This window comes from Delphinapterus leucas, chromosome 1, assembly GCF_059928025.1.
Source record: "Delphinapterus leucas isolate spDelLeu-1000000601 "Yukka" chromosome 1, BTC_Dleu_Yukka2, whole genome shotgun sequence".
NCBI lineage: Eukaryota > Metazoa > Chordata > Mammalia > Artiodactyla > Monodontidae > Delphinapterus > Delphinapterus leucas.
Window position 1 is genome coordinate 111,882,964 of NC_143129.1, and position 26,005 is coordinate 111,908,968.

Consider the following 26,005-nt stretch of genomic DNA (forward strand, 5'->3'; position numbering starts at 1 on the left):
AATACACAAATGTAAAATAAAGCAGAAATTTCGATCCATGCTAGAATACAGTAACCCCTACTATTTATTAAGCATCTACTAGGTGGACAGGAGCTGTCCTTCACATGCATTGTTACATTTAATCTACACAGTGACCCAGCTAGGTAGGCTTTATTAATAACCCCATTACACACAAAGAATCTGGGGCTCAGAGAAGCTCAATAATGTGAGTTAGTTGGCACTTGTATTGTGCAATAGCGCCAGAATTTGTATCAGCTTTTCCTATCTTGAGGCCATGCCCTTTACCCTATGCCAGTCTAGAATGATTTACATTTTAAGAGAAATTAAGTGAATTCGAGGTGCATAGTGATGTCACCTCACATATTGGTTGCAATATGCTTTCATGAGTGTTCTGGGGCTAGAGATATAGCCAGCACTCCAGGGACTGAGTATAAAGTCTTTGGGAGTGTGTTGCAGCCCATGAGGCCATCATTATCATGTGGATGAGAAGAGCTGACGAGCAGGAGTGAAATGTTCATTAGGTTAAGCTCTAAATCAGTCATTTAATAGAAATCAGTGGCAAGAACAGGGATTTGGGAAACAGATGGCCCTGATTCCAAATTCGAATTCTGCTGTATACAAGTTACATGGAAAACCCTGGACAGGTGACTTAAACTTCCTTGATCTCCATTTCCTCATACAGTCATTATGGTAAGTTAACAAAAATTTATGTAGGAAAAAGAAAAAGAGGCAGCTTTGGATAAAAAAGTAAATCATTAAGACTAGAGGCTTTGGATATACGTATTCGTATAACAGATTTACTTCGCTGTACACCTGAAACTAACACAACATTGTAAATCAATTATACCCCCATAAAACTTTTAAAAAATATACTAGAGGCTTGGCTTCGTTCAAGCATTAACTTAGCTGTAGAGTCTTGGGTAAGTCACAAACTCTGAGCCTTTTTCTTCTGTGAAATGTGAATGGCCATCTACCTTAAGGGTTTGTTGTCAGATTCTGAGATAATGTGTCAGACACCTACAGCAACTAGACCGTATTATAGTGGTGCTCCATATTAAATTATTAACACAACACTTGGCAAAATAAGTGTGTGTTTCCACTCTATTTCTTTTTAAACTTGGGCTTTATTATAAAGTCATTGGTGACTACAACTTAAAAATACTACAGACTATTAAGAATCATTAAAAATTTGGTAAAAATTAGATACCTTAGAAGTTAAAAATATTGCTAACTTTGTAGTTTTTTAAAAGATAAACTTCCTATAAGTGGAAAACTATTCATTCTTTTCTCTTACAGTTCCTCATACTTTTTACTTTTACTAAAAGCATTCCCTTCTAAACACACACTTCATTAGGTAAGTGCCTAGTCAATCTGAGAAATAAGAGATTAGTACCATTAACAAAGGCTTTGATAATTTTATTAATAAGAAAGTTGTTAAACATGGTTGCTATCTCTGATATGGTTGTTGGGTTAGTGGGCCTTATCTGTGGTCAGTCTATTATGTGAACCATGAAAAACATCCATCCTTGCAAAGCTGCTTCCCACCTCTCCCTCAAAAGCAAACAAACACACTGACCTAAAGAGTATATAATCACTCGAAAGTAAAGCAAATCAGGGTCACATCCAGGGTCTTCCCTATTTAAGCAAGTCACAAGAAATGCAAATATCACAGATAAGAGTTGTATACATCTAATCTGTTATCTATGTCCACACATCCAACACATGGTTTATGAATCTGAGCAAATTTTGGGAAGTTCGGCTTACCTTTGGGGCTTACATAAATCATTAAAAAATAGAGAGAAAAACACATAAAGCTGATTGGCTCTGACGATTCTGCAGTATTGTGCCGAGAGGGTTAAGACCACTTGTCCTCATCTCTCATCTGGATGGCATTTTAATGACTTGTCCATGAAGAAACCTCAGGTATGCCTTAGGGAACCACTACATACCTGTCCGGAAATGTGACCGTTGGTTAAGGCTACATTTCTTACACTATCGATGGCTTGTAAGAAGCGTGTGACTAAAATAGGGCTGCCATTTCCTTTACCTATTCCTCCCCCATAAGGCTGCATGAAATAGTCATTCAAGTCTCCCTCTGCCCAACACCGGCACTCCCACACAGGTTGATCGGGTCTTACTTTTTACTTTAAGGTGGATGGGGACTTGAAAGTGTTTCCTAACTGGTTTGCTGGGAGTTTAAAATGCTTAAAAAGAATTCGAAAGTGAAGTTTGGCCCTAACCCTCTGAAATATCCGTCCTGGGATGTGGGCTAGGTGTCCGTGGCATTCAAAGCTAGGTACAGAGCGAGGTTTTGAAGGGAATGGAATCTGATGTACCCCGGCAGGCGTGGGTGGGGGAGGGAAGAACTGGCGGAGGGAGAGAAGAAGGAATTAGGGTCTACAGAGCACATCCTAAGGTTGCTGAGTTGCTAATTCCATCCCTCACCATCTCGTCGTTGAGAACCAGCTGGAAAGGGCAAGACCGGCGAGCCTGGGTTTGGGTCGAAGGCAGCGGTCCTGGCCTCGACCGCCGGCCTAGACACCTGGCTTCTGGGGCCCGCGCGATCCGGCGAAACCCTCTCTCCCCTAGGGTCCTACTGGGGAGCAGACATCACGCTCTCGTTCCCTTCGGAGACCTTCTAATTCCTCTCTCTCTCCGAAAGTGCTAACTTCAGGGTTCGCGGGCGGCAAGGGAAGAGCAGACCAGAAGGGGCAGGCCCTGGGGTCTCAGGAGTTTTTAAGGTAGAACGACGATCGCTCCCAGCGTGGCCCCGTTTTCTCCTGGTCCCCCGGCCCCATCCCCCCAAGTCCGCAGAACCTGCCGCGCTGCGCTTGGCGCCAGGCTGGGGTCTCTCGCCCGACGCTGGGGCTGGCGTGGGGAAGGGTGGGGAAGGGGTTGGCGGGTCCCCGAGCCCCAGCAGCGTATGGCTCCAGGGACCACACGCTGGGCAGGAGACTACAGTCTGCCCTCCCGAGAGCCGGGGAAAGGCAGGGACGCGAGCGAGGCGGGGCGAGTCGTGGCCCCAGCGCACCTAGCGGACTGAGCCGCCGGTCCTCGGCGGGCCGTCCCTCTCCATCCCATCCCTCGGCGGTCCCCGCCCTTACCTCTAGGCGAGAGGGTGCCGTCTGCAAAGGGTGCTGGGGAGCGGCGAGCCGTCCCCCGGCCGGGCTCAGCGGCGGCCAGCGACAGCGGGGTCGCTCGCGGGGCCGCTGCTCATGGCTCGTCGCGCTCAGAGTACTGCGGCTGCGGCCACGGAGGCGCCTTCCTCCTAGTCCTCTTCGCGGGCTCCGAGCCGGGACGCAGCTAACGCCCCAGCCTCGCAGCCCTCCGCCCCTCCGGCCGCGAATGGAGCCGCCTCCAGCGCCGCCCTGCAAGCAGCCGGGCCAGCGGCAGCCAGCGCCCCCCAGCGCCCGGCCCCGGGGTCGCCGCGCCGCCCACAGGTCGGCTCCGCAGTCCCAGCCCGCTGTGACGCAGGCCACCGGGCCCGGGAACTTCCTCCCCCGCGGAGACCACCCCAAGCCCGGGCCGGCCGCCAAGAGGACTTCCTTCAGAACACGGAAGAAAATCTCCCGCCGCTTCCCGGCGGGGCCACTGCGGCCTCTATGACGTCCACCTGGCGGCCAGTGCCGGGGGAATCGGCTGGGGCTAATACCTTCCGCCATCCCTAACAATCCGCGGAAAACCCGAGGCTTCCCTGCGCTCGGCGTTCGCTCCACAACCGCAGCTCCTCCCCTGGGTAAGTTAGAGGGGAGCAGCTACCCCTAAAAATAGCCCTTCTGGGAACTCCTCGGAAGGACCGGGGTCAGGATAGAGATAATCCCTCTTCATTATCATCCTCCCCGCACAGAAGAACAGAACGGTGGGAAGGGGTGGTGGGACGCACCGAAGGAGACAGAGGACAAAGGCAAAAACCAGTTTTTCTGGACCATAAAGCCCATGAGCCGGTCGCTTGACACCTAAGCTTCCTGTCCAGCAGGAACCCCCAAGTTCCCGGACCTTAACAACAGGGCGCCTGGATCTCTCAGCCGCAGGTTCCAGGGACGCTGAAATTGAACGCTCCGCCTACAGTTTCGTGCTGTGCATGAAGGAGTTGACCAGGCACGTCAAAACCACCTGTTGTCTAAAGAGTATGGGGGAGAGGTTTTCCCTTTTTTTTTTCTTTTAAATTGATCTGAACAATTTTTTTCTCCACCTTTCCCTACCCAATTTCAGGATGAAAAGCGATCTCTGCCTTCTTGAAAGCTGACAGTTATCTGTATGGAAAATCTGCCCAGTGGAAAAATGTCCAGAAAAGATTACTAAGTAATATAGGGTCTTCTGGGATGCCTTACCAATACGAGCTTTTCTAAGAGCACCAACAATTAAACTATTGCTTTGTCCTGGCATTCAGGAAAAGACAGGTGTATGCCAAAAGAGGAATTCATAGACAACTAGTCCTCTTTCACTAGTTGGTTGGTTTTTACACAGTTGGTTGGTTGGTTCTTAAGAAAGACCTCCTTTTACCCCAAGCCAAAATTAAAATGTGTCCAAAAGTTGTTCTTTTAGGCTTTTTAGGCTTTTTCTCCATGTTCCTCTGGCAAACTCCTACATTTTTTCCAATTCCAGTACTGTTGTTGGGTGTCTTTCCCAGAAGACAACCTGAAACCCTCTTAGGCCTTAGGAGATGACCCGAGTACTAGCCTTAATTAACCTAGATCAACACCAAATTCTAGAGTGGAGCCATCCTCCTAGGTAGCAGGCAGAAAAATTCCTGGAAGTTTCCTGGGGAAAAGACAGAGACTGACTAGCAGTTTGCTAAAAAGTACTGAGTACCTTGCAGGCCACCAGGTACTAGCTGAGGTAGTTCCAGCTCTTCAATGCCTTGCCGGGATTTAAATGCTCAGTGAGGTGAGTACTAAGGGCACAAATGTCCTGTGGAGGGCTTTATTCTCCAAGGGCTTTCTGAGTGCACCTCTATCTTCCTTGTGCCACTGGCACCCTAAACTCAAGCTTAGTCATCCCTGAAATGCTCCCACACTACCCAGTGTCAAGGAACCACAATTCTAGACTTTGGACACAGGTGAACCAGGAGGAAATCCCTACTCTTCTTGTGTAAATGTAAGGAAGTTACTGCTACATTTTTTTTTCCATCAACAATATTAGTACTATAGGGTGCTGTGAGAATTAAATAACATGCTTAAATCACCAAGAACAGGGCCAAGCACTTTATAAGTACTCAGTAAATGGTAGCTGTTGTATTTACTACAGCTCATTGCCCTGAGAACAAAAGGACCAGAAACAGAAAGGAGGTTTGGAGATGGATTTGAATCCCAGCAAGTTGAGTTCCCCCACCCCATCCCCGACAGTTGCTTAATTGTGATACTTTTGTCTACTCTGTGCCTGCTTTCTAGTAGGGTGAACTGGACAGTTCTGCGTGTAGTCAGGTGATTCCTGTGCACACTAAAGTCTGAGAGGCGCTAGTCTGAAAGCCGCTATGTTGTACTGCTTAGGTGTCCTTATTTTACAGAATGTAAGCTGTAAGTCTAGTCACCTCACTTCAGTCAACCTACTGGATATCAACACACACACTTATCAAGCCTTCTGTAAAACACTAGATGAATCAGCAATCAGCCAACTTTTGTGAAGGCTGAACCCTGAGGGTCTCAAAGAAGTGTAAGTCTTATTCCCTGACTTCAAGGTGTTCACAGAGCATGAGAGGGAATCTGGCATGCATATAAGTCAAAATAAACCATTTTTAACTAAATGTGGTTGGAGTTCAGAGAAAGGAGAGGGAACTGTGGGCCAGAGCCACCATCTTGATCTTTCACTGAATACCCAATTCTTTAGGCCAAAATTTGACATTCCAAATGGGCTTCCAGAGTGAGTTTCCATACTTCGACTCCACACAGAAGTTAACTATGTACTGGTTGACAAATAGGGAGCAGAAGTAGACCTTCCTGAGCAATGCATGACCATGATAAGAAATGTGGAATGATGTAGATCTGGGCTCAAATCCTGTGTCCACCACTAACCAGCTATGTGACCCTGAGCTTCATAATCTTTGAACCCCAGATTCCCCATCTGTCTCTTAGAATAGCAATACCGTCTTTTTAAGGTTCTAGTGAGGCTTAGAATATCTGCAATCGCTCTGGTGGATTGTATGGAAATGGTGATTATATTACATTGTCTTGTTAGCTACAAGAAAAAGCAGGCTGGACTGTATCATTCCTTAAAGGCACATTTCAAAAGCCGCCTTCTCTGTGGAGCTCTGCAGGCTCCAGCCAAGTGTAATTCTCTCTTCCTTGTGCTCCCACAGCACTTATTTTTGAACCTCTGTTTCAGAACTTAACTGGTGTCCTGCAATTTATTTCTTTATGTTTTGCTTCTCTACTGTATATTCATCTCTACATCAACACCTAGCAGAGAGCCTGGCATTAAATTTTGAAAGAACAAGTTTAAAAATGTTTTAATTTCTTGTACTGGTTCTGACTTTCACTATAATTTGTATTAAACTGCAGGCTCTAAAACCTGAACCCTTTTGCTCGTAGTTTATACTAAAATTATGTATTATGAACATGTATCTGCTTAAACCTTGATTTTTCAATGCTGGGCTTATTCTTTAAGACCAACCTGCTGTGCTTGTTTTGTTTTGTGATGTCAGTTGATCCTGCCCAGTAATAGTGAAAGTAAAATCTAAATTCTAAACCAAAACCACCAGCAGGATTTTACTCAGCATTCTCTACCCACTCCATGCACATCTGCTCCCCAGACCTTTTCTGAGCTTTGTGGGAAAGATCCTGAGCTAACAGGAAACATGGTTGTTTTAAGTTTCAGCTGTTAACATTGTTGCAACCATTACCACTTTCTGAATTAATAGCTGCAAGATAAAACCCACCTTTAGCAACAGTTTTGAAATCCTTGACTCTATGCCAATAAAAATGCTAGGGAAACCTTCCCTAGAAAAAGTCGTGTGAGCAGGAAGTTGCCCAAGAGGTAATGTGGTCAAATGTAGTCTTGACCCTAAAAAGGCAGAAGAATTTGTGCCAGAGGAGAGGGTGGTGTCATTGAGGACTTAAAAATAGGATTCTAGAAAACTTTGGGTCAAATTCTTCTAAAATCAGCCCTGTATAATTTATACACCTCCCTCCACACACACGCACACGCGTTGGAAGTGGTTGGTACCACTAACTTGTGGGATATTCTTTGGAAATAATAATAATGAATAAGCACTTACTAGGTACATGGTATGTGCTAAGTACTAGCTTTATATGTATTGTCTCATTTAGTCGCTGTCATCATCCACTAGTAGGCAGTGTTATTTTCTGCTATTGAGAGAGGGGAAAACTGAGGCACTTTGTAATCAAGTAACTAGCCAAAGGTCACATGACCAATGAGTGGAAGAGTTAGGATTTGGACCCAGGTGAGTCTAATTTCAGAGTTCTCAGGCTTAACCACTACTCAATCCATGGAAAAGGAATATTTATTTTTAAATTGAATCCATCAAGTATATTCAGTAAGGATAACAATATAGTTTTTCAGTAGTTTTTGAAATTGCATTCATTTGTACTTTTCTCAATCATGTCTTCATATCCTAAATGTGCCTTCCTGGGGTGATTGCACAGCTTACTCTTTAATTGAAAAGCATTTTATGACTGAAAGCAAACTTAATGAAAGATCATGAAGTGTCTGTGGTTCTGAGTTTAGGCAATATGAAAGGTACCAGGCAGAGAGTCTCATTCTTAGAATTATTGTTTATATGGGCCAATGATGAATAACTTTCACATGATAGATATGTAGTATAAGTTTAAAGTAAAAAATGAGTTTGACATTCTCAGGAGTGACTTTTTTGAACCCAAATATCACTGCTATAACTGCATTACTAAATAATATTTGCTTGCTTATATCTATTAATCATGTACAGCCACTGATCTAAGAACCTTATATGTATTAACTCATTAATTAAATCTACAAATGACTGGCTCTGTCCATGAAGTAAATTATTCTAAAGATAATGAAACACTCTTAAGGGGGTTAGAACTTCCTTAGTTATTAAACAAAATACATTAGGATTTACCTCTTATGGAAGGTAACTCATTTTTTCCCAGGACTCAACATTTTCAGCCTTTTCTCAATACCGTATCATATTATGCACGTAGAATGTACCTTAGAACATCTCAGATCACATTTTAACATCAACTTGCTTCAAATTTCAGTGACATCAGCCCTGACAAAGCACCTAATTTCAGGCCTAAGGAATTGCTTCTTTCCTTTGACTAAAAAGCCTCTCTTTCTCTCTCTTTCTGAGGCATGAAGATCCATGGCTCAAGACACCTTATCAGGGTAGTGAAATTGAAGATGCTCTTGTTACTCACATAAACATGACTCTCTCTTTGGAAAAGTATCATGGACTGTGCTTTGTTTACTTAGAAGATGCTACAAGCGTGCCTGGATGCTCTCTTCTTAAAGCTTCCACCCATACTGACACAAGATACATTTTCTTGAGCCTTTTTTCAGTTCATTTATTAATTTCCTGAATTTACTCATGTTGTTTACCTCTCTGGGAAAAAATCAACAAGAAAGCCTGGTTAGCTTTCTCAGTATCAGTGATAATGATCATTTATGATCACGTTTATTGCTAGTAGTGAAAAGAGCATAAACCGAGATTAAGAGACCGGGAGTCCAGGTGTGGTTCTGTCATTGACTAACTTTGTGACTTAGGACAAGCCTCTTAATATCTTTGGATCTTTGCTCTCTTGATCTGAAGTGAAGGGGTTGGAATAGGTGATTTTTTAGGATTTATTCAGTGCTAGAACTTTTCACATTGATCTTAAAATGGTACATATTTATCCTCCCTAGATTTCAGTCAGTAATGGATATAATCACCAATATGTAACCAAAAATCCAAGAAGGCATCCGGTGCTGCTATCTGTGGGAAATATGTCTAGAGCAGGGCAGACCAATCAGGCAACATCTTCTCAAAGCACCTCTGTCTTCCACCATCCATTACCAGTGAGACAGAGCCATTCCACTACTGAGGCATTTCCAAGTAGCATTCTGTAGAACCTTTGAGTACCCTGAGAAATAGGCGTCCATGGTCAAAGTCATTTGGGCAACACTATATTCCTCTTGGAGATTCACAATGCGTATTAACATGCTTAGGGCTCTGAGAAGTCCTGCATTAAAAATACTTGTTGACTTTGCTGAACCTAGCATGTCTCTAACTTCATTTACCATGGAACTATTTCCTTGGTCATATCTATCAACATTCCAAGAAGAATAAACTCTCTCAGAATAGAATATTTGAATTGTTATTCTAGAGTTAAAGACTTCAGAACGGTCGTAAGATTTTCCCCCTTTGGAAAGAGAAGGGAATTATAGGCCGTGTTAACTAATTTAATGAATGCCTACAAAGATGAGCCCTCTTGATAGATGCGATCTGCAGGCATTTTCCTTACAAACAGCCACAATAAAGTGCCTGTTGTCTTCAATAGGACAAAGAGCCCCCATTCTCACTGGTAATAGTGTAACCTTGTTCCTTTACACTGAGGAATATTCCCTTGCCTTTATACGTTTGTACTGGCCTCTAGGTTCTTTGACATTCTTTTAGAAGTAGTTGAAAGTGGTATAAGACAAACACATTCATTCTGTGCACTCGAAGAGGTATCATAGAATAGTTTATCAATGACCACTGGGAGACAACTCTCCATGGGTCTCTAGTATTTCTGTATATCTTATGAGCAAGAGACTCACTGCCCTTTCTTCCAGACTAGATTTTCAAAGATATTTGTATAGTGAACAGCCTTTAAAGATAGTGATAATGTCTGCCTCTAGAGCAAAGGGCATGCATACTTACTGTCCAATATAATAAAGATAATGTCTCTCTCCAGAGCAAAGGACAGGCAGACACACTCGTTACAAAGGGTTCACATTCTGAGCTCATGGTCCCTCTCTTATAACACAACCTACTGTTAATGTGTTAGAGCTCAAGGAACGGACACATAAAAAATGCTGATACTTCTGGCTACTGCTGTTGCTATGAGGGATGAACATTTTTCCATCTCTGATCCAGGAGCTTCATGTCTTCTACCAGAATCCAAGAAACTGGAGCAGGCTGATTTTTTAGCTTGCAAATAATAAAAGCCTCAGGCTTTTCACAGTCCTTAACAGTAACTGGCTTTTTCCTTATGAATTGGACAGTGGTGGAATAACTTCATGTCCTTAGGTGTTCTCCCTCCCTGGTGCTGTGAACATACTCTCCTATGAGTGCTTCTCTAGGCCTGTTGTAACATTAATAGCTGTCCAGCCCTCTTTCTGAGGAACATTCAGTAGAGTGCTGATAGAAGTGATGTGCCCTGATTATGGGATATCAAAGAAAGGCACAATGAATTTCTGTCCGGCATGATAATATTTCATTATAATGATTAGAAACTATCTTACTTTCTATCTTATTTTAAAGGAATTTAAAAATTAATCCCCAGTGAAAAGGAAGTACCATCTTACAGTAAAGAATGGATAAGTATGTGTCTGAGGGCGGGAGGGGTGGATACGTCTGAGTTAACTGCACTGACTTCTTCCAAAAGCAATGTAGATAAAGGAAAAGACTAGAGTTTGGGACTTCCCTGGTGGCGCAGTGGTTATGAATCCGCCTGCCAATGCAGGGGACACGGGTTCGAGCCCTGGTCTGGGAGGATCCCACATGCTGCGGAGCAACTAAGCTCGTGTACCACAACTACTGAGCCTGCGCTCTAGAGCCCGCGAGCCACAGCTACTGAGCCTGCGTGCCACAACTACTGAAGCTCGCATGCCTAGAGCCCGTGCCCCACAACAAGAGAAGCCACTGCAATGAGACCCCACGCACCGCAGCGAAGAGTAGCCCCTGCTCGCCACAACTAGGGAAAGCGTGCGCAGCAACAAAGACCCAATGCAGCCATAAATAAATAAATAAATTTATTTTAAAAAAAAAGACTAGAGTTTGGATAAGATAAATTGCTTCATGTGGCCAAAGGCAGCATGATTTTACCATAACATGAAAATAACAGTGACCAAGTTTAAGAAACTGAAAACATCCAGATTTCTTGAATGTCAACAACATTCTTCAGTTTGTAAGATACTCCCTACAACAGTCTATTTACACCTTATCTGATGTCATTTCATATTAACTGTTGATTTCATTGGCTAAACCAGAACTCAAAATTATGAGTTCTGTAATTATGCTTTTGACCAGTTGCTTTGAAACAAATATGTTCTGATCAAAAGGGTTTCAGGAACTTTAGAACATAACAATAATAGGTTTGTGAGCAACCTGGTCTGGAATTTTTAAGAGGTAGTCTGATAACTTGCTACAGTGATTTGAATGCCACAGATAGGGTAGTAAATTAACATTTGTTAAGTGCTCTCTGCCAGGCAGGGTCTAAAGCATTTTACATGTATGACTTCATTTGCTCCATGTAACAACACTATGAAGTAGGTACTGTCACTGTCCCCATTTCACAGATGGGGAACCTGGGGGCACAGGTAGGTAATGTGACTTGCCCAAGGTCGTGCTGCTAGTAGGTGGCAGAGCCAGGAATAGAATCAAGGCGCCTACAATGGAATCAAGCCTACACTCTTACTCTACTCTTGTACTTCCTTTCTGCCTTATAACATCAGAATTTTTTAAACTTCTAGAAAATGTGATTTTTTTTTCCTGTAGTGCTTCAGGGAAATAAACATCAATTTCCTTGCTTCTTTGGAGTTTTATCTGTAGATTATCTTCCCAGATATAATGTTTTGTTCTTCATTTCTCCGTAATGAATATATGTCAGGACCACCATTAAGGATGAATTATGTCCAACATCAGCCCATGTTGACTGAGAAGAGAGATATTGTGTAGCTCATTTTGAGCAGGGACACACTCCAATTAAGCCACCTTGAAATGTTCCATTTTGATGCACCTTAAACTCCTATACAAGAAGCATTCGAAAAATCTTTTAATAATCTAAAACAAATACAAAATGTTGAGTGTTTGTCTTTCAGTCTGTATCCAGAGAAGGAAGAAAAAGTAACAATACTTTTAAAGTTACCAGTTCTTTACTTGGGCAAACTTTAATTTTTCATGATCAGGAGTGGTGCTACTACCAGTCCCCAAATCACCCACAGTTGCCACAGTCCCCAGATGGACACATTGTGACCCTGTCTAGGCTAACAATCACATCACATCACAGTGCTTTTCTTCAAATCAGACTGTCAGCTTATCCCAGCTAACCTACCAAGGAGAATGGAGGTGCGCAATAATAGGGGACTTCTAAGTGCTTTAAGGGGAAAGGAATTCTAAAAATCTTGGCTGACTACTACTTAGATTGATGAGATCATTTAATATACAGCATTTGTAGATTGCTGGCCAGCCTCTGGAACTCCAAAATGATTTCTGAAAATTTGTGATAGGAAGGTTTCACGTGAAACTCTCTGCAAGGTTAGATCTGTTCAGTGTCTGGCTAATGAAGACAAATGGTATGGCACAAATTTCAGCTGCAAGAACAAGATCCACTTCTGCATCTCCTGCCACCATTTTCAGAAGAAAATGCAGAAGTCATCATGGTCTTTGTGGAACGACTTTTGTGGAGATTGGTCGGTATTTTTCTTTCTGTCAAGGACCGGAAGAAGTTTCAAATCTGGAGTGAATCTAGAAGTCTAAGAGGAGTGAGTTGATGGTTCACAAAGCTCCTTGGGAGCTTCCTGGTTGTGATCTGCTGCTGGCTTCCTTACTGGGAGGGCAGGGAGAGACAGAAGAAAGAGGCAGACCACTCCAGATTGGTAGGTGGCAGGCTTCATATGGAGATTTACTTACAAGGCTTGTCTTGTGCAGATGCAGGACAAGTAGATTTCTGCACCTGCCCGCTGGAATCTTAAGAGTTTATATAGAGGTCTTAACTGGGTTCAGTCGCGTACACGGTCTAGATAGTCTCATCACCACGTTATTATTTCAAGGCTTCATCCTTGGGGCAGCTTCTGGGAATGGCGGAAGCAAGTGGAGCACATATTCCAAGGACAGGGGAGGGGTGGGGTTCCTCCAACTGCTCGGGTCCAGCTTGCAGGTCAAACCAGTGGTCACGTCTTCTCAGTGACCTCCCCCAACACAAGTATGGTTCCATCTCCTGACCTCTGTGAGACCTCAAGTAGCTGCACAGAAATAGTGTAATCCCTTAACTAAAAGGATTTGGATTTATCTGGATTTTAATCTGCATTGTGTGTTTTTGTGACTAATATGATAACTGAACGCCTATGGACCCAACATTTTTTGGCCAAATCACCTTCGGAAGTGTTGCAGTTGTTTGCTCTGAGGGGACACTCTCATCCCATTGGCACATGCCTTTGTAACTCTTTACTACCACCTTGATTTTGTACAGGTCTTCACACTACCTTCTGCTTTCTCTCATTTCTCTTTTCTCATCTCTCCACTCTCCTCCAAATTTCGTCAGCCTTTTAAAATGTCCTATTCAAATTCTCTCTCCATAAAGTTTTTTTAAAAAAACACTTTCTTTTCTGTAAACTCTTACAGTAATGAATCACCTTTTTATCTTCCATAGCTGTGAGAACTTGGATAAGCTGCTTAACCTCTCTGAGCTTCAGGCATAGTTTAACAGGGATAGTTATAGTATTTAATTTATAGTGTGGCTGTGATGATTAGATTAGCACAGTGCCTGACACATTGTAAACATTCAATAAATGTTAACTTTCATTAATATTCAACAGCTAATTACATCTTCTTTTTTGACACTTTACATTTTTTTTCTGTTTCCCACATAGTTGATGTTCAAAAATTACTTGTTCACTTAATTATTTTAATAAAATGTCAAAGGAGGAGTCTTTCTGTCAAGTTTTTTTTTAAGTATATTGACAAACATGAAGAGTTGCCAGTTGCCAATTTTCTTAAAAGTCAACTTGTTAACTTGATATATAATAAAAAAATTTTAAAGTAAGCATAATGAGTGCTTACTGCCTGAGTAAACTATATATAATTTTTACTATTTCATTTCTATTTCAGTGTAACATATCACCCCGATACATTAAAATAATCATATCTCTTCACCCCCAAATTTAAATCCATTAAATTTTTTTTTGAAAAATTCTTATCTAAAATATCTGTCATCTTGCAGTACTTCCTCAGATATGAGCGATTCACTGTTTTAATAATTAGGGTGCAAAGAAAGTACACACTGAGAATTTTGAAATATTACTTTTATTGTTTACTTAAATCTGTATGCAGGAAGAAATAGCTGGTTTTTCACACAACAGTATTACAGGTTCTCTTTTATACATGATTTATACAGGGATACATCATGAATTTGTGATCTACAAGGAGAGGAAGGACCTTGAACTCAGAAGTGAACACATTTCAGAAAGTTGTTTGAAAGGTAAAAACTGACAGTATTCATTTTAGAACAGAAACAGTCTTCCATTTGAAGACAAGAGGAGTCCACATATTTTGTTCAGAAGAATGAATGGGAATATGGCATTAAAGATCAGGACAGGGGTCCTGAAATTTGTTCAAGAAGTGAAGCATTAAGATCTTTAATGTTAGTTGAATTTTTTTTTAACTTTTTATTTTCTGTTGGAGTATAGCCGATTAACAATGTTGTGATCGTTTCAGGTGCACAGCAAAGCAACTCAGCCACGCACATACACGTATCTATTCTCTCCCAGACTCCCTTCCCATCCAGGCTGCCACATAACATTGAGAAGAGTTCCCTGTGCTATACAGTAAGTCCTTGTTGGTTATCCTTTTTAAATATAGCAGTGTGTACAGTTGAATTTTTAATGTTTAGAATACAAAGTTCTGTTAATCGCAGGGGACCCACTTTGTCAGTATTACTTGGATATCTTTAGAAGATAGTTTAACTCTTCAAGTAGTTCTAACTTCTCAGTCCATTGTGTAGCCTCTTATAATGGAGACAAAACTTTAAATGATAAGTCGAAAGCTTCCTTCGAAATCTCTCTCAACTCCTCCCTTTCCTCCATTTCCATTTGCAGTTCTGCTCTGCCAGTTTAGCTCTCACCACTTCGTGGCTACACAGCGGCCACTGCCTCTTTCCCAGTTTTCCCGTCTTAGCTTCAGCCAGAACACTGTCCATGCAATCGCCCAATTTATTGCCCAAAGATACTGCTCTCAGCACATACTATGAATGGCTGGCCATAGTAGCTGCTCAATACATGATAACTTCAACTTGCTTTAAGTAAGTCCCCACTGCACAAAGGAAAAAGTTTAAACTCAAAGCCCTGATGGTTTGTAAATAATAAAAGACTGTGGTATAATAAAGAATATATTTGGTATTTGTCTATTCCTGGTACAGAGCTTCGGAAACCTTTGGAATTCCCTGAGTGATGAAGTGCCTTTGTTAAGTTAATGAGGTGACTCATCTGGGCCTCTAGATAGTTTCAGGATAGGGGCTGGACATCAGAAGGACCAACCATGTAATTCGAGTGTTGGAACTTTGGGCCAGGCTGACCTCTGGGATTGGGGGTGCCTGGAGATTGAGTTCAATCATGAGTCTGATGATTTAATCAATTATGTCTATGTAATGAAACCCCAATAAAAACCCTGGACACTGGAGCTCAGTGGAGCTTCCCAGTTAATGAACTCATAGATGTGCCTGGAGAGTGACATGCCCTGACTCCATGGGGAGAGGACGCTGAAGCCGTGTGCTCTCTCCTAGACCTCATTCTATGCGTCTCATTTGGCTGCTCTTGGTTGTATCCAATAAAGTTGTAATCATTGAGCTCAGTGAGTCATTCTAGTGAATTTTCAAAATGAAGGGAGCCATGGAACCCCCAAATTTGTAGCCAGTTGGGTAGAAGAGTGGGTGGCCTAGCGAGCTCCCAAGACTCATGGCTGGCATCTGAAGTGAGGGCGGTCCTGCGGGGGACTTTGCCCTTAACCTGTGGAGTCTGTACCAACTCTGGGTGGTCAGTGTCAGAACTGGGTTGGGGTAGAAAGAGAGCCCACAGTACTGAGAAGCTATTACTGGAAATCTATGGAAAACAGATCAAGTTACCAGAGCATGATTTTGTACATCATAGGTGTAATGGAAAGACTGATTTACTAAAAGCCTCCCCAGGACCACAAAATGATAACTCTGCTTCCTCTAATCTGGCTTACATGGAACCTGTTAGGTTGGCCTCACGGTAAAGAATCATGCCTGTGAGTCATTTAAAGATAAGAGGAGTCCAAATATTTTGACTAGCCTAGGGCAAGGCATTTGGAATGCATTGTGATCTATGGTCTTAATTCCACAAGGTCCTACCCATGGTTTATTTTGGCAGAAGACAACATAAGTGTCCTTTTCCACTTAGTGTCTCTGAGAAATATTCCACCTAGGCAAGACAACCAAGCCTGGCTGATGAGTTACAAGTAAATAGGAGTGTTATGTACAAGGATTTGGAATTCTCTGTACTGTCTGCATCCCCAGTAGTAATTCTGAGAAGAATCGAGCTGCTAGTCCTGGTAGTAATAGTTATGGGGGGAGGGAAGACATTGCCTATTTATTGTTCAACAAGCTATCTATTTCCAATTTTGCCAGTAAAATATAGCAACAAAGGGAAAGAAAAAGAGAAGCCACAGGCACTGAGCACTTATTGCCTACCAGGCTCAGGATGAGTGCTTTCACTTAAGTTAGCTTATTTCATCCTGGTAACCTCGCTGAGGAGGAGGTATCGTCATCTCCACTCTACAGACTCTCAAACTATGGCTCTGAGCTCCCTGAGGTCTCCCAGCTAGTGAGTTAGTAAGCCGACTGGATGCAAACTTAAACTCTACACTCAACTCTACTGCCAAGTTTCCAGCTTTGGGCCTCACCCTGGCAGCCTGAGTTACACTATGGTTTAGGAAAGCAGAGAAAGGTTATCTTTTCACCCTCAACTTGCGTGGAGGTTGGAGGAGAGTGCAGGTGGTTTAATCAGTCCTCAACTTAGGCTAGAGTAAGCACCTGAGCCAGTTTTCCCCAGATAAGTCAAAGATTGCCACTGGTAAGCAACACTGAAATCTTTTAGCAACCTTTTCTCTCAGCATTCTCTCTTTTAGGCAAATTGGTGCTAATTCTGGGACAGGTGGCAACAAGCAACCATCACAGCCTCCTAGAGACATCCTTGGTGCAGCTGCCCAGGGACCCCTTCTTGTGTTTAGAACACACTCCCCTCTTCCCCAGGTTAACTCTGCCTACTTGTGAGTAGCCAGCAGTGAGTCTGCAAGCAAGAATCCTTGAGGGTACATCCCTCTGTCCACCAGAAGACCTGCTAGTGGGCTCAACACATGCTGAAACCACAGTGGGAGGATGAGGCTAAGGTTTCGGCACTGTTCAGTGTCTATTTGTCATTAGGAAGGGGCCCTACCTAGTATGGTTGGCTCAGGATCTAACACTGCAGGGCCTGGAGTAGACTGCCCAGTCCACTGGTGGCAGAGGCTCAAAGGACTCAGACAAGACACACTGGCCTTCACGGTGGCACTTGGCCACAATCAGGGCAAGTAGCCTAGGACAGCATCTCACCTGTCCAAAATTGTGAACAGACTGGACTGGAGCCTAGGCAGAGTGTAGCCACTCCCAGACAGCACCTAGAGCTGAACAGTCTCCCTCCCGTTTCCTAAGGTTTCACAGCAGTTGATTTCCCATGGAAACAAGCAGAAATCTGTTTTAATCATCGGGCATTTTTAGTTTCCTAATTTGTATGGGAACCTGGAGATACAGACATATGGTACATTCATCATCCCAGAAAGCTACAGCTGAAAAGAAAAGCAGTTAAAGCCAGTCTTAAAACTGGAAAGCTTCAGCATATGCCTTCAAATGACTTTCCTTAATCTCAGAGACTGTCAACGGTGCTGCCAAAAGACTTGGCTCTGTTTCAGCTCAGTCCTTCCAGCAGGATTTGCGTTTGAACCTTGGTGTGTGCTTCCCCTGCAGCACAGCACTGCCGGCCAGCTCTTGCGCTTCGATGGGGAACCCCCTTTCAGTTGCTGAACCAGATTGAGAGGGTGAAATGAGCGCTGGCTGAATTCTAATTCTGACCCTGGCACAGACTAGTCCTGTGACCTTAGGTTAAAACTGAGCTTCTCTGTGCCTCTTTATCCTGCTCTGAGAATTTCATTCAATCATTAGCAAATACTGAATACTTATTGAACATCTGTGGCAGGTACTGTTCTAAGAACTGGGAAGACAGCAGTGAACAAAATAGGTTCCCCACCTTTGTGGAGTTTAGATTCTATTGTGGAGAGATAAACAATAAAAGAGTAGGAGGCATAATATAAGGGTGATAAGGGTTATAATAAAGCAGGGGAAGGGAGTATCTGGGATGAGCAATTACCAGTTTAAAGTATGTGGGTCAAGGAAGTGCTCACTGGAGAGGAAGCAGCTGAGGAAAGGCTTGAAGGAGGAGTGAGAATGAGCCACATTGATATCGGAGCATTTGGGTGGAGGCCTTGAGAAGGAGATTACCTGCTGTTGTTGAGGAGTAGCAAGAAGTCCAGGGTGGCCACCCAGCCTATGGTGTTTTGTTATAGCAGCCTGAGTGGACTGACACATAGGCTAGAGTTGGAAAGAGGGTATTTGTGACTAAGGGTGTCGAGAAGATCATGGGGAAGAGAATATCTGTGCACGTATCGGTTTGGAGAAGCTTTCTGGGCCTCCATACAGAGAAGACTGTGAAGCTAGAGCTGAGTTGTGCAGTGGAAATTATATCTAGCTTGCAAGGATGCCCAGGACCTGGCTCAAGTAGGACCCAGTGAAACTTACTTCCTTTATCTTAAGGACAAGAACTCTGTATTGTTAATCTTTGTATTCTTAATATGTGCACAATAAATTTACTTGTTTCTAGATTTGAATTTAGTCACTTTATATAGTTCTAAGGTACTAAGGTACTGGAGACTTAAGGGTCAGGTCAGCGTAAAGTTCAGACTTCTGTCTAGAGCAGTTCTACCGAGTAGAAACGTAATGTGAGCCACACAGGTAATTTTAAGTTTTCTAGTATCCACGTTTTACAAAATAAAAAGAAAGCAATGAAGTTGATTTTAATTACATTATTTAACCCTAAACACTCAACTTATAGCCTTTCAACATGTAATCAATATAAAACTATTGGTATGTTTTATTGTTTTTCACTAATATTTTGAAATCCAGCATATATTTTATACCTAGAGAACATTTCAATTCAAAGTAGCCCCATTTCAAGAGCTTAGTGGCCACATGTGGCTGGTGGCTGTCATACTGGACAGGGTAGTTCTGGTGGCAAAATGGAGGGATTTTCCTCTCGCTTTATATTTTTATGAGCCTTGCATTTGACTGTAGAAATGTGGTGTATTTTGTCAGTCAGACTCAGATATTACTTGTTCCTTTGCTTTATATAGCAGGCAGTTATGTGGTTGCCTCTCCTGTACATGTTGCAAACAGGATCTCAAAGTGTCTTTATGCCTTAACCACTTGGAACAGCAAATTGCCCTGCAAGTCTCCTGCTTCACTTGTTCTTACCTCCCACAGGTAGGAACACGCCCCAATCAAAACCACGAAGGAAGATCCAATCACAAAGCTTCTGCTGGTGTGGGTGGTCATCCTAATGGCTACATTTAAAAATACTGCCTTTCTCTGATTTTATGTTAAAAATCTCTGTGATGAAAAACATAAAAATGCTGGAGGGGGGCACAAATAACTTAAAATTTATGGCAGGAGATCTTCTAGGCAATGGCATACATAGGAAATAAAAACAAAGGGAAAACTATCCTGAATAACATAGAGCTCACAGAATAAATGGGACTTTAACTTATATTTCAGTTTATAAAAATGACTTCATGTACTTTTGCTGACTTGTTCATGTTTCTAACTTACAGAATTCCTCCCTGACTCCAGAATGTTAATATTGGCGCTTAATGGGGAGGAATACTACAAGGAATCCTGTTCTAAGCACTTTGAATGTATTAATTAATTTAATCCTTATAACAGTCCAATGCCCCTTGTTATAAAGCTACAACAGGTTTGACCTATACAAACAAACAAAAACCAAAATAAAATGGTGGTTAGAGGATCAGGGGTGGGGGGATAAGATTGATGGTGTTTCAGGGTACAGACTTGTAATGAGCAGTGGATTTGCCATAGAGATCTAATGTACAGTTCATGAATAGAGACAGTAATACTGTACTATAAGTACGTAATGTGATAAATAAATATCACCTTAAATTTACAAAATGTTATCTGTCAAATTTATCCAGTAAATAATAATAATAAAAAGAAACATTAGAAAACCTCTAACAGGTTTGAATCTCAGCTCTGTCACTTGCTAGTTAGCAAACTCTCTGCGACTCAACTTTCTACTTTGTAAAATATGAATACCAATGTCTCAATTCACAAGACTGTTGTGCAGATTCACACAGATTAACAAGATTGTTGTGAGGTAGTGTGTGAAATGTACGCAGAACAGTGCTTGACAGTGTAAGGTCTCAATAAACATTACTACTATTATTGGTGACAAATGATTACTTTACATATCTTGAGGAGAGAGGTTACAGATGTTCTAAGGCAAAGAGGCCTCAGGATTAGACTCTCTTCTTCTAGCCTTTAACAGGCTATTATTAGACAGTGGTTTTCAGCTTCAAGAACCACAATTTCCCCTGTCCATATATTAGAAAGTTTTGGAGTCTATGCTAACATTCAAGGCATTGGAGAACTCTTTCTAGAGTATCTAAGCCAAGAATGTATTCCAACATCACTGACATTTTAAAAGTAATTTTAAATAGGTATTACATGTACATGATGCAAAATTCAAAGAAAATACGAAAAGATATGCAGAGAAAAGGGTATACAGTGTTATCATTTGTGTGTGTGTGTGTATCCACCAGAGATACTGTGAATATCCAAGCTTACACACTCTCTCTTTCAAACATTCAATCAGCAAATGTACTCAACTGAGTCTATTGTTTTTACTGATATACAGTATTGATTAGTGTTTCCCAAGGACACTTTCTTACAGGTGCACAATAGCTACCGACTCTTGGTGATCAGTCTCACCAAAGGCCCCAGAGAGGTGTCAGTAATCAGGTAAAAGAAGCAAGCAGGGGGTAAGACGAGAGGTCAAGGGAGGAGGGTGAAGCTGGTGAGTGACCCTGGCTGACAGACCTGGCTCTAAGAATTTTAAATGTACTGTCTTACTGAATTTTCCCAACCAGTTATTCTCTCCCATTTTGCAGATGAGAAAATGGAGGTGTGGAAAGGTTAAGTGACTTGACCAAGGTAACACAGCTAGAAAGCTGGGAAGGCAAGATTCAGACTTAAGTCTGGCAGGTTTCAAAGCCCCAAGCCCAAGGACTTCCACCCTAGGGGGAGGACAAAGGGATCAGGTACCCAGGAGGGTGGGGAGGGGCTGGATTGCCAGTTGTTTTAAATGCAGGGAAGGGGACTTCCCTGATGGTACAGTGGTTAAGAATCCACCTGCCAATGCAGGGGACACGGGTTCGAGCCCTGATCCGGGAAGATCCCACACACCGTGGAGCAACTAAGCCCGTGTGCCACAACTACTGAGCCTGCACTCTAGAGCCCACGAGCCACAACTACTGAGCCCATGTGCCACAACTACTGAAGCCTGCGTGCCTAGAGCCTGTGCTCTGCAGCAAGAGAAGTCACCGCAATGAGAAGCCCACGCACCGCAACGAAGAGTAGCCCCTGCTCGCCGCAACTAGAGAAAGCCCGCGTGCAGCAACGAAGACCCAACACAGCCAAAAATAAATAAATAAATAAATAAAAATAAAATAAAATAAAAATAAATGCAGGGAGGGGTTGGGAGGTGAGATTTGAGAAACCTAACAATTATAACATCAAAACAACACGCAATAGGAAGAGACCATAGTCAACAACCCTTCTCTGTCTCAGCACCTCTTCAGACCTGTGGACTTTAAATGTTCACAGAGGTCAGGTCTAAGACAAGCACCCAATAATGGTGACATTTTGTTGGGGAAGACAGATGGTCTATCCTCGGTGCTGCCTTACTCCATCCCCAGAATCTTCACTTCAGAGGCTAAGTGGAAATCAGTTATCATCACTTGAGCACATAACCAAGATTTCTGTAAGTGAAAATTCCTGAAAAAAAATAAGATCTGTTCTTCAGTTCTGGTGGTGGTGCTGCTATAACAAAATGTCACGGACTGGGTGGCTTAAACAACAGACATTTATTTCTGACAGTACCAGAGGCCAGAAGTCCAAGGTCAACATGTCGCCAATTCAGTTCTCGTTAAGGGTCCTCTTCCTGGCTTGTAACAGCTGAATTAAGATGGGCAGAGGGAAAGGGAGCTCCACACTCTCTCATCTTATAAGGACACTAATCCCATTGTGGAGGCTCCACCCTCATGACCTCATCTAAACCTAATTACTGCCCAAGGCCCCACCTCCTGACATCATGCCATTGGGGGTTAGGGTTTCAACATCTGCATTCTGGAGGGGACGCTTACGTTGAGTCCATGATATTAACAATGACACAATAATGCATGCATACACAGTTTGGCAGTTGGCACAGAAATTTCACATACATCACCTCATTTACACCTCACATATGTTATTGGTAAGTTAGTTTTTATTTTCCTTGTTTTAGGGATGAGGAAGCTGAGTTGAGAAGGATTCAGTGATTTCCCCAAGGTCACCCAACTAGTAAGTGGCAGCAGTGGGGTGCAAACTCAGGTCTTCTAATTCCAAATCCCGTGTTCTTTCAGCTGCATGAGGAATCAGGCCACTCTGCCTCAAGTATTAACAACAGCAACAGTGAAGCAGGAACAACAACTGACGTTTATTTAGTGCCCTACTAAGTGTCATTCTCTTTGAAAACATTACCTCCTAGGACAGGTACAATTATTCTATTTTACATCCATGAGAAAACCTAAAATTATCAAGATTAAGTCACTTTCCAAGATCACATAGCTACTGCATGACAGAACAAGTATTTGAACCAGGTCTGGTTGAACCTAAAGATTATGTTCTTACTAAATGCCCCGCACTAGTGGCCTTTGAAATGCTCTTTGAAAAACAGTATGTAAGATGAAAATATTCTGTTAGACATATTTATGGAGATTTTAGTCAAAAATGGATTTCTTGCCCTTTAAAAGCATTAGAGTCCTACAATGTATTCTATTGAAAGTCCTATTTTTTAGACACCACAGATGGAGCACAGATGTTTCTTTATGCTCTGAAAGGTCCACTCTATGTAGCTGACCATAATGAGATTGTATCTTGTTCTGAATGTTTCAGAAAAGTGGCATCGGACAGATCATTCCGAATGAAAGCCAAATCAAAGGAGCGACAGCATAGATTTGATGAAAACAACAACACAATGTTATTCAGTGGTTTGAGTGGGAACTTTTCATTTCAGAGTTCATTCTGAACCACACAGACATTTTCAGAGGCGCTCTACCCTAAAATTCAGCCTGAAGGCAGAGAAGTGCACGTATGTCTGATGGAGACTTATGTGATGGGGTGGGGTGCCGCAGGTCCGGGTAGTGTGATGCTGAACTTTCTTTCAGTATGATACAGAATTACAGGTAGAATAAAGGCCCTAAGCCGTGGAGAGTGAGTGAAAACTTTGCTGTGAGTTAAGTATGACTATTTATGTAAATGGATGCTTTCTGTGAATTCAAGAGTCATACTTCAGTGCCTGGGCATATTTTAAATGCCCACTCGGGAAGAATAATTAAACCTTTAAGATAATACTTAGGGTAATATGTCATAGCCTTTGTTGTGTTTTGGAGTCACGATTGCAAACTGTGAAAGTCTTTCAGGACCAATAAGTGAGTGCACTTACGGTTTTTTTTTAAATTTTAATTTAATTTTATTTATTTATTTATTTTTGGCTGTGTTGGGTCTTCGTTTCTGTGCGAGGGCTTTCTCCAGTTGCGGCGAGCGGGGGGCCACTCTTCATCGCGGTGCGCGGGCATCTCACTGTCGCGGCCTCTCTTGTTGCGGAGCACAGGCTCCAGACGCGCAGGCTCAGTAGTTGTGGCTCACAGGCCTAGTTGCTCCGCGGCATGTGGGATTTTCCCTGACCAGAGCTCAAACCAGTGTCCCCTGCATTGGCAGGCAGATTCTCAACCACTGCGCCACCAGGGAAGCCCTGCACTTACGTTTTGACCATGCTGATTTCCAGGTTAGGAAGTCCATTTGTATTCCACAGAGAATCATAACATTTCAGAGACTAAAATTGGCCTTAACAGTCACCTAGCTCAATGCTCCTCATTTTACCGAAGAGGAACCCGAAGTGGGCCTAGTCAGGGTTAGTGACATTCTGGAGTCACTTAACGAGCTGGGAGAATGTTCCCTGAAGACCTCAAGGACACTAGGTCCAGGTTGTGGTTGTAGACTTGGTTGAGTTTTTGCATAGTATCTAAGAACACAAACTCTGAAATCAGATCTGGATTCTAAACCAGATTTTTTTGTTTACTAACTGTGTGTGTTTTTGTAAGACATTTAACAAAGCCTCAGTTCTCTCATCTGTAGAATGAACAAAAGATTTTTATGCTATAACCTCATCATACCCATTATACCCTCAAATCATGTACCCAAAGTTCTATTGAAACTTCCTCAGGCTTGCCCATAAGCCTCCGACAACTTATTGTTTTCACAGTCTGTCCACAGAAGTACCCACTAGCAGTTTCTGGCACATACACTTGTCCTTAAGCTTTCTGGCTGACCCACTGGCCCTGGGGTGAGGTTTGCCAATGCCTGGCTTTCTGCTTTTCATTCATTCTGTACCTACAATGTGCTAGGCACCGTACTAGTTGAAGGGGATACAAAGACGAACAAGATTTGATTTCTGTTGTCAATTTACTGAGGAGGAAATCTATAAATAACTTCACTACGTTATTATAAAGTTCAGGAATAAAATCACTGAACTTCAACTTGGGGGAAGGAAGGTGGTCAGAGACAAAATATTTTGTCTTAGTCTTAAAGAATGAATGGAAGTTTGACAGGTAGATAGGTAGGTAGGCAGGTAGATAGATAGATAGATAGATGATAGACAGTCTTCCAAATTTATACTGAAGGAAGGGACCTCTGATTTAGAGAGCAGCATGGGCAAAGGCATGGAGGTTTGGAAAGGCCTGGCACAGAGGACTGCCACGCCGTTCCCTGCGCTGGGCCTGTAGGAATGCACATGGGAAGTCCAGCACTGCCCCGAGGATTTGGAATCTGGCCAAAAGCAAACCACTGGGGTCAGGTCACATGGCTGCCTTGTTAAATCCCACAGTGCACCAAAGGGCAAGAACATTAATATTTCCAGTGAGTCACATGTAAATGACTGCCTCTTTCTCAAGGTACTTAAGTGGGGGTGGGGGGCTTCTTCCATACTGGGCGACAGAGTAAAGAGTCAACACAGTTACATCTCTGATGATGACGTCATTCCCGTCATGTGGCCTTGGATTTCATTTTCTCAACCTTCTTCTCTCTACAGTTACAAGAGGCAAGACTTCATTTTTTTTTTTTTTTTTTTTTTTGCGGTACGCGGGCCTCTCACTGTTGTGGCCTCTCCTGTTGTGGAGCACAGGCTCCAGACGCGCAGGCTCAGCGGCCATGGCTCACGGGCCCAGCCGCTCCGTGGCATGTGGGATCTTCCCAGACCGGGGCACGAACTCGTGTCCCCTGCATCGGCAGGCGGACTCCCAACCACTGCGCCACCAGGGAATCCCCAAGACTTCTTCTTTTAATCGCGCTGCCTGGCTGTGAGAGAACAGACGAGAGTGTGACTTAACCAGGGAAGGGGGGATATGTGAGGAGCAGGGCCTTTCCCAGTCCCCCTGTGGTCCATCCACAGGCCTTCCCTCTATCCCCCCAAGCTTCCCCACACCCTGGTCCTCTCCCCATCAGAAATGACCCTACTGGGAGGGGAAGACAGAACCCCTAACAGAGCAGGGGTGCTGACTTGTCCAAGTGCTGGCCGGGCACCCTGGTTGCCCAGGGCAAAGTGAAAAAAAAAAAAAAAAAAGGACAAGGTTTAACGAGCTATGCAATCTTTCTCCAAAACCCACAGCTGGGCTACACCC

The 26,005-nt window shown here is 43.0% G+C and overlaps 2 protein-coding genes across 2 annotated transcripts in view; one reads left to right on the forward strand and one right to left on the reverse strand.

Annotated features, from left to right (window-relative positions):
* LRRC8C (leucine rich repeat containing 8 VRAC subunit C) overlaps window positions 1–3,240 on the reverse strand; it is a 93,372-nt gene extending 90,132 nt beyond the window's left edge. Inside the window, exon 1 of the mRNA XM_022553298.3 lies at window positions 3,105–3,240. The gene's annotated coding sequence lies outside the window, so the exon portion shown is untranslated. The remainder of the gene's footprint in view (window positions 1–3,104) is intronic.
* Window positions 1,909–20,628, forward strand: LOC149750712 (uncharacterized). Its single transcript, XM_089909681.1, has 4 exons — window positions 1,909–1,923; window positions 2,746–3,736; window positions 3,974–4,098; window positions 4,213–20,628. Exons 1-2 carry the CDS (start codon window positions 1,909–1,911, stop codon window positions 3,604–3,606), a joined length of 876 nt encoding a protein of 291 aa, XP_089765807.1. The 3' UTR covers window positions 3,607–3,736; window positions 3,974–4,098; window positions 4,213–20,628.
* Window positions 20,629–26,005: the final 5,377 nt, after the last annotated feature.